The following is a 9435-nucleotide window of genomic DNA, read 5'->3' as shown; positions in this document are numbered from 1 at the left end:
ACTGATGTTCTGGTATTTTGGACGTGTAAGACCTAACCTATGTGATTTTCGTGGTAGTGTTACTGGGTACCAGGAATACTGTATAATCTTGTGTACCAAGTGGTTTGTTTTGGGTGAAGATTGATTTCGGATTTAAGTTTTATTTCTAAGTTCTGCGTATTCTTCCGCAATGAATGTGATGTGTCTGTTTGCCCCAGATTAACTTCTGATTTAATACTACATAAAAATGGCAAATTTTTTTCATCATTTTTATCGGAGAATCCTGTTTTCCCCCAAAATTTACTACAACTTGAGAAGTTAAGGAAAGTGAAATTCTGTTCTTCTTGTATCTGGAAGGATATCCTTCATTCCCATACACCATCAATTTGCTTCAGAATTATTTTGCAAGACTTCTCAGAAGTCCCTAGCCTTGACGGCTTGAGGGTGTGCAGAATTACGCTCCAAGCAGAGGTTTGGATGTTGGCTTATTTGGTGTGTTTTTAGGCTTTTAATCAGGCTTTTCTAGATCATTTTTATTCTGGTATCTTCTCAGGCTGGTACTAAAAAGATCATACTAGAAAAAGAAAGGTAGCCTGATAAAAAAGCCTAACAAATAAGTCAAAGCCCAAACCTCTGCTTGGAGAGTAGTAGAATGGAATTGAGACCCAAAATAAACTCAACTGGGATGTGCCTCTTCAATCACACTCAAGAGGGCCTGCATGCGAATTGCCCTTTTTCATAAGGCGTAATCAGGCCTTTTTTGACTTCGTAATTTGTAGGCAGCCTCCGCAAAAATCAATGTAATTCATAATAGGACATTAGCTGCAAATCGTAAAGTCGTAATCAGCTCTGTTAATGTAATTCGTAATCGACGGCAAAAATTTTGCATAATTCGTAATCACTACCCCCCATGCAGGCCCTCACCCAGTCTGTCAGGGGTATGAGCAGGGGAACTAGAGCATTTCGCCCAGGGGGGAGAACGAGAAGGAGAAGTCACAACCAGTTTTTCTACTGTCATGTGATGGACCAAGTCACATGAGTTACTGCTAGCATATTTATCAATGGGCCAACAGAAGTCAAAATTAGCAGTTTATACCAAAAGTTTGTCTTGTAAAAGAACATACAACATAATATTCTTTAATGTTGGCCACTCCTCTAGCCTGTTTTTTTACTTAGCCTCCATAGCAGGCTTATAGAACTGGGGGTTTGGTGGTCTTCGGCTGTTTTCTGATCAGCCCTGTTCTAAAAACGGGGGTAATTCAACCAGGTCGGCTATGTTGTCTATATGCAATCAGAAAATAGTACATAAAAGATCCCAAAGACCCTGAAGACCCCAGTTTTTGGCATGCTATGGAGGCTATTTTTGACTCCTTTAGTTTATCCTGGCAGAGATTGCACAACCCTGAGATATTTTTCAACAGAAAAAGTAACATCCAAGCATGGGTAATCAAAGGATTGTATTATAAACTACGTCAATTTGCCATAAATTTTTCTGATAATTTCAATATAATCCAAACAGACTTCTGGATAAAGTACACTGGAAAAGGCGAACGTTCTTCCACCCCACATCTGCTTGAAGATTAAGGAAAAGGCGTCCTGTCACAGTGTCAGTGGGCTACTATGATCCAAGACCATCCAACTGTAGCGGCGCAGTCAATACCCCACCTATACACGTCTCACATGATCTACTAGTATGTACCGTTAGAAACGCCGTTGTGAAAACCAGCTCTAAACCTGGCCGTACTCCTGAAGTTAAACATGGCTAATTTGTAGCCAGGTATTTTCTCCTGCTGTCAGCTCTGCGCTCACACGGGCACCGGGAAATTTACGACCAAGACGTGGCAAAGAAAGAAACCAAGAACTTAGTACTCACCCAGAAGACCAAGTTGAATGCGAAAAGCAAGTACTTGATACATTGCATTCCTCCTTTAGCCTCCATATTGGCTGTAGTTTAGTTCCGTGTTAGCGCTATGCTGCCTGAAGTTACCTGTGTGACGTATTACATCCGCCTTGGGCATATCTCTTCGCGGAGGGATATTAAACTAATTAATACCCTAAGTTTACTTAACTTAAACTTACCTAAAAACATAATTTTAGCATTAGACCAGAGGTAGCAAAATTTGATAGAAGACGTCACTTATTGAAAATGTATGAAGTTATGTAATAACTTTTTTACACACAAAGATATGTGGGACTATTTTGTGTCTGTGACTGTCCGTCATATGACCGGGTCACATGACATGCTCCGCGCTGTGTCGTCATTAGGGACCGTCCGGTCGGTTTCGACAACTAGGGCCTGGAAAATGACATCCTGGCGAAGTCCAGATGAGCCAGAAACCAATTGTAAGCTGGATAGATAGCACGTTTTATCGTTTTAATTTGTAAACAGTATTTTGTTGGTCTTCCTATACATGTAACGTTATATCAAGGAGGTTTAAAATTGATTTTTACCTCCATAATAAAATCAACAATCACACCGAAGGCCTAACGATTTGTTTAAAAAGACATATTCACACTTCTGGACAATTATGTAAAACCTTTCTTTTGATGACAACAATGCGTCTGTCAACTTCATGCTACTGTTTGTTGTTTGAACTTCAAAGTGTTTCCCGCAGAGAACGGGAGACACTTGTCTGACAGTCAAGTGTTAATCTTTTGTGAATAAAGACAGAAAGATAATAGGCTCGCTGAGAGAGAAGCGCCTAGGACAGAATTTCTCTCTCAGTCTCAGCGAACAGAAAACCGTCTCAGATAATCTCCAAGCAGATCCCTCTCGGTGGCAAAAATACAGTATCAAATTGGCCAGGCAGTATCCATTAGCCAGAGAATGTCCGCGGCCACCGACGTTGGTGGGGGTAGCGACAAAACAAACAAACAAAAAGAAAAAAAACGGCCATATAAAAAAAGGTAACGATCACAATTCCCCCACAACCTCTGCTTGGAGATTACGTCAGGTGCGATCGAGTTCTTAACCTGTACCAGGCTTCGGGAGGCGGCTGGAAAAATAGGTAGAAATTGGCCAAATGGAGAGATAACATGCCGGGGAAGTTGGTCGCTAGAAGAATACAATGCCAAACTGTACTCTCCTAGCGGATCTACTTCCCCCAATTTAAAATTAAGAAGCTTCCATCAATGTCCTTGCTCCCCCGGCATGTTATCTAAGGTTTCTATTTGGCCAATTTTAATTATTCTTTCCAAGGTGTCCCTTCTACCAAAGATATTATACACAGATGTCCTTGCTTCTACCATATGCTAGCTCTATCCAGCCACCTCCCGAAGCCTGATAGAGGCTAGCGAGTTCTCAGAAGCGAACATTCTGCGCCATGACTGTGTCCTGTCAGTGTCATATGACCCTCATATGTGTGAGTGTGTAGTCATTCCCGTTGCAGCATCCCACAAAGAACCTGAAAATCACATCGGTTACACACAACAAAACTGGGGGCAACATCCATTCACTCTTGGCACTAGCCTGAGTCCAAACTTTGGCTGCCGACTTTCTTTCCTATCAAGGAGGTTAAACCTCGAAACCGCGAAAAAGGCTCGGCAGCTAAAAGATCTTAGAAGTATTAGAATAGGTTTAGACACCAGCCTATCGTGGCACTTCTATTATAAAAAAAACATAAGAAACTGATTTACTATCATTTAGACCAAGGAGATTAGCGTTACACAATCTCTCGTTGATATATACGATATCTTGTCGAATTGTTGAAGCCGACAAAACAAATAAAACTGACATAAAAGTATTTCTTCTTGATATAGAATAGATAAACTTGAAGGTTGACATGGTAGTCGGCAAGTACAAATGTACATTTTTTTTTACTTAAAACTGTGAGTTTTTCATTCCATGGCAGATGGCACACTCAAGTTTTACAACTTATTTCTATGCCGCCACCGGCGCATAGGACAACAGACAATACTCATTTTCACACCAGAAAGTCGCGTGACTGTGACTTGTTGTTGTGACATGTTTTAAAGTAAACTCGTCGACGTCACGCTATTTAAATTTGCAATATATATAAACATTCAATTTAAACATGCACTTTGTCCGGGTCATTGATCTTCGTATTGTACCAGCCCGTATTTACACAACTAGGGCTAGGCTTTCCTACGCATATCGACTTACGGGACAGTAGAAAACATGAAACAGGGTCAATAATTGAACAGGGGAGTGAGCCGCGATATCATATAAAGAGTATTACGTAATTACATTAGGCTGGGAATAGGTAGCCTCCACCTACGGAGGCAACCTTTCTACGGACTTGACTTGACTTGACTTTACGGGAATACGGATCGTAGTGTTCGGCAAGAAAAGAGAACTTGACCAAGGGAGTCCGGCCGCGGGAGGTACTAGTAGCTTCTTTCCCTCCGTCAAACCTACAAGGCAGCCAAACTCCTCTGGCAATTATTCTCCTACATATAGCCAGCGTAGTATATGTTTTTTAACCTTCTTGTGGACTGATACAGAACCACCGTTTCGTTCATAGTCTGCTGCAGTTCTGATAGGGGGCGCAGCTGCACTGATGCAGAAATTAGAGGCGAGAGAATGTTCCCAGCAATCTGGTGGTACGAGTAATTTCCTAATCTCCAAACAGATTCTGTGAAGCAAGGAAAGTCTATATTGGACTCCTGTAACCATTGGCTGCCCACGCGGCCAATTATAGACTCCTCTTGCCCCACAGAATGCGGATGAGGGGTTCAAGACTAAATACTGCTTTACGGGCTTTTAAAGTTATTAAAGCGGCAGTGGCTTTCGAGCTGGGTTTTGAACCTCTAGCGGTTTTTCCTGGTACTGCAGCCTTGCTTTTGTCTCACTGTGTTAAAAGTAGCTATTCTCGGAATTCTCCACTTTCTCCCAATCCCCCTCCTACAAAAATGACACAAATGTGTTTTTAAAAAGCGTGTACGAAGCCGGTGTTGTTATTCTTACGGTAGAGCATCCAATATAATGTAAATTAACAGTGTGTGTAAATGCAAAGGAGTACAGCGTGTGTAGCCACTAGTGAACTATTACACAGACACAAACTAGTACAGTCTCAGAAAATATTTCTGAAAATTAAATTTCCGAAACGATGGTTTTGCCGTATCCAGTATCATTTTGATGATGAGCTCAGTAATTATCAGTTACTTGGTACGAAATTCGTCCTTTTGCCCCCAACATCATTCCGAAGAGAGGTTTGGGGCTTTGGTTTATTTTTTGTACGGTCTGGAATCTTTTTTTTTTTGTCAACAACAACAAAAAGATAACAGTACAAAAAAAAGAAAGATCAATAAAAAAATCAAAACACGCCAAAAATAAGCCAAAGTCCAAAAACTCTGCTTGGAGAGTACCAACATGTAACGTTAGTCCTACCACAAGATGATATAGCTTGAAAGGTCTTTCAAGTTGTTGATCTGTAGTTGTAGCCTCTACCAGGCTTCGGGAGGCGGCTGGAAAGAGTAGAAAGCGACCAAATAGAGAGATAACATGTGGCTGCGGCAAAATGTTCTCTCCCAGCAGACAAACTCACCTGGCATGTTATCTCTCCATTTGGCCGATTTCTACTCTTTCCAGTCGCCTCGGCGAAGCCTGGTAGAGGCTACCGTAACGTTAGATGAGTAGAATCGATCTTTACGCGCTCATCTCTATGCCCAAATATGGGCAGAGAGACAGAACTGACGGGGGACGATTAGACGGCGACACCGGCAGCACGTGGAAGTGGTGTAACAGAGTAGGAGTGAATGTCACGTTAACAGTTAGTTCTGCTGTTTGCGATAGAGACAGGCGTTCATATCGGCAACGATGCTCAAACTTAAGATTCAGGGGCTTTCAAAGAACCTTTAGGATCGACTGGTAGCCGATGTTAAGGTATCTGTTGAACTTATAATGAAACTCCGACGTAAGCGTAGTGTGGCGGTAACGTTTGTTAACGTTAACAGTTTCGACTAGATTTTAACGTTTAACCTTACATAACACAATTAACGTTAAAAGTTCGAAACTAAGGACTATTGTTAAGTTCATGACTCAATCTCAATATAAGAGTCATGCCTCAGCCTCTTATACTCACTATATTATATGTAACTGGTTATGTGTTAACTGTAATAACGTTACATGCCTTAACTGTTATACTGTAACGTTTTTAACGATACTCATTTACATGTAAATTACAATGTATAACATGCCTCAGTCTATGTATAAAAACAATGGTGTGTCTGATACATTTCCCCCTTATGTTGCAGACGGTAATTCTCCACACCACAGGGAGACATTCTAGTTCCAAAGACAACACATATTGGGATGACTTTCTGAACAATTCCTCAGTCGCCATATTCATCTTGGTACAGACATTTCAACATCAGTGTGTGAAATTTTGGAAGTTTTTGGTGAGAAAAATTAAAGTCGTGGACCTGCAAGAGCAAGTGTCAGATCCTAATATTGAAGTTGATTGAGAACTCCTTTTCCTTCATACTTTCAAATGTTGTCCAAGTGACTGAGTAGGACTGTAACAGGACATGAGCAGGCTAGCCATCAACTTATCTGCAATGAAAAGATTTGCTGGTTTCAGTGATCAGTTGGAGCTTGTATGTACAGTGTAGGTGGCTTGCTAAACTGACGCAGGGACCATGAATAACTGTCAACTCAGGTACATGTTCACTAAGACTACTAGTACTATGGATGAGGAAAGGTTACATCAAGAGAATCCAGGAGGCACAGCTTCTCCTGCAAGTGTAACGTTATCTGTCTGCCAGGATCAAGTGAAGGGTGAGATACAAGGGAAAGAGATTAAGGCCTCAACTACTGCTGGTACACAAGCAGACTCTTGTTCTCCACAACCAGATTGTTCTGATCCCAAAAACAAACGTCAAAAAAGACTTCCACACTCGTCCTGCTGTAGAACTGTGACGTATGATCACAAAAGGGGAACATTCATCGCAAGAAACCTAACCGTACGAAAGAAATGGAGACGTGTGGAGCGAATCAAGAACATGACACAACGTGGACACAGCAAGTCAGAACAGAAGAAGAGTACAGCAAGGAAGACCACAAATCCAGCTTGTCCACGTGATTACATGGAAACCAAGTCATCAGAAACAGTACGACATAAGGAAATGATAGATTGTACAAACCTGTACGAGCTTCAGGGCTCCCTGACACGGTCAGATGTTCTCCACAAGTCCAAGAGGATGACAGTATCACCCCCGTCAGTAGTGACCCACAATAAGAGGCAACTGGAGATCAGGAGAAACTGTTGGCTTGGCAGTCCCAGGATTCCTAATGGATACCCCAGTTTTCATGGTAGCAAGAAGGTGGGTAAGAAAACTGCACGGGCCTCCTTAAGGACAGGTATTCCAGGAAAGTATGTACAAAAGTACAGCAGCATGCGTCTTCCTCATCAGGGGCAGAAAGTACTGTTAAAATCCTGTTCTGTGTATCAGCCTCCAGCTGGGAAAAAGAAAGATGAGAGTGTGAAGCATGATGGAGAAAACACAGTAGGTGGGACAAACTGTGACTTGTCCAGACACAGGCCAGGAGAAAGTCTGGTGAGTTATCAGCCTTTACTTTACAAAATAACTCTATGTTACAACTTACTGCTTCCCAGCGATATGTAAATTATGCATAAATAATGTTCTTTGTGGACATAATATATATATTGTCAGTGTAAAGTGTTTTTAATCGCATTTTAATGTAGTTTTTATCGATCTGTTCTGTGTATTTTAAACGTTGTCAAATATTGGCTCAATTGATGTTTTGAACTTTTAACATGTCATGCCAATATGAATAAAGCTGAATTTTGAATTTTTGAATCAGTTCCCCCAGGTTAGTACAGTGTTGGACCAGTCCAAGAGGTGTTCGGTTAGAACAGGGCAGAAGCTGGAGACTGTAGTGTCCAAACTGTGGACCAGGGTGAGTCAGGAAGAACCAAAGTCACAGATCAACACAGCAGACAACACAGCTGAGACCAAAGCACAGAACTTGCAGTGTGATAGTTTGTCTGAAATAATGGGTAACATGCAGGAAGAAACCAACAACTCAAGTCAACAGGACCTCTCACTCCAGACCACCATGGACAATCCAAGAAAACCAGCAGACACTGGAGTTGATTGTGTGTATAGAGGAACAAGTAGGTCCCAACAAGTAGCAGGGAGTTTGCAGAGTGGCATCTGTGAGGAAGGTTTGAGTCTGAGGCTTTGCCGTGGTACACTTGAAACCATGGAACCAACTCCTAGTGAAATGGCCGAGGTACAAGCTTTCATGGAGGAACCTCCTAAGTTAGAGTGGATGGGAGACAGGTGCTCCCCTACATGTGATAGCACCTGCACCGCCCCACCTCAACTCATTCCAGTCAATCTGTCTTGTAACGTTGTGACTGTTCCCAATGGTAGCATGTCTGTTGATTGCAATGAGATTGGAACAGCAGAACAGACATGTTCTAGTCTATTGAGGAACAACCTACCTGAGATTTCCACCTCATCACAGCACGTGAACAGTACAAGTGACCACTACAAGTGTGGTGAAGAACAAGTGCAAAATAGTGAGCTTTGGGCTTTTCCCCAAGACCCATACCCAGATGTGGACATTGTGAATGGAAAATACTTCATGTCCTTTTCCAACCAGGAGTCTTTGGAGGCCCATAACAATGTGGAGGCCAGGATTGAACGGGAATTTAGACTAGATTCACGGCTCTTCATTCAGAATGTTCTGGACTTCAAACTTTACTCTGGTAAGCGGAACAAGAGGAAACACAGAAAACCAGAAGGATGGAATCCAGGGTTCCACAACAGGCACACCCGGTACAACATGATGTTAGTGGAGGAAGTTTTAAAGAGACGATTCTTACTGTCAGGACGTGGCACCGAGGTCGGCATGGGTAGACCTTCATCTGTGCTTCCAGTCCACCCCACGCAAACTGCCCACAGAAGTCAGGCAAGTTGTCAGCCTTCCTGCCAGGCTCAAGGACCTTTCGTCGCACCTCCACGTAAAAGGAGGAGGGGCGATGACAAAATTGTATCCAGATTTCTAGGGTGTGAGAAGCTCCACTGGAAGAAGAGAGCCAGACTGATGCTGGACATGGTACAGGCAGGCACCATGGTACAGGCACATACCACTGTACATGCAGACACTGTGGCACAGGCAGGCACCACGGTACAGGCAGGCACCATGGTGCAGACAGGCACCACTGTACAGACAGGTATCATGGTACAGGCAGGCACCACTGTACAGGCAGGCACCACTGTACAGGCAGGCACCACCGTACAGGCAGGCACCATGGTACAGACAGGCACCATGGTACAGGCAGTCACCACTGCACAGGCAGGCACCATGGTACAGGCAGGCACCACTATACAGGCAGGCACCATGGTACAGACAGGTACCACTGTACAGGCAGACACCATGGTACAGGCAGGCACTGTGGTACATGCAGACACTGTGGTACAGGCAGACACCACGGTACAGGCAGACACCACAGTACAGGCATG

The 9435-nt window shown here is 43.0% G+C and overlaps 2 protein-coding genes across 2 annotated transcripts in view; one reads left to right on the top strand and one right to left on the bottom strand.

Annotated features, from left to right (window-relative positions):
• LOC109465619 (CD63 antigen-like) overlaps positions 1–1995 on the bottom strand; it is a 14894-nt gene extending 12899 nt beyond the window's left edge. Inside the window, exon 1 of the mRNA XM_019762987.1 lies at positions 1853–1995. Within this exon, the coding sequence (XP_019618546.1) occupies positions 1853–1918 (66 nt within the window). The 5' untranslated portion in view covers positions 1919–1995. The remainder of the gene's footprint in view (positions 1–1852) is intronic.
• A 5070-nt stretch (positions 1996–7065) lies between these two features.
• LOC109465608 overlaps positions 7066–9435 on the top strand; it is a 5137-nt gene continuing 2767 nt past the window's right edge. Inside the window, exons 1-2 of the mRNA XM_019762956.1 lie at positions 7066–7497; positions 7766–9424. Coding sequence (XP_019618515.1) covers positions 7066–7497; positions 7766–9424 — 2091 coding nt within the window. The remainder of the gene's footprint in view (positions 7498–7765; positions 9425–9435) is intronic.

This window comes from Branchiostoma belcheri, unplaced genomic scaffold (genome assembly GCF_001625305.1).
Source record: "Branchiostoma belcheri isolate BF01 breed outbred unplaced genomic scaffold, Haploidv18h27 scaffold154, whole genome shotgun sequence".
Lineage (NCBI taxonomy): Eukaryota > Metazoa > Chordata > Leptocardii > Amphioxiformes > Branchiostomatidae > Branchiostoma > Branchiostoma belcheri.
Note: the sequence above shows the minus strand (reverse complement) of the source record. Positions and strands in the feature narration are given on the sequence as shown.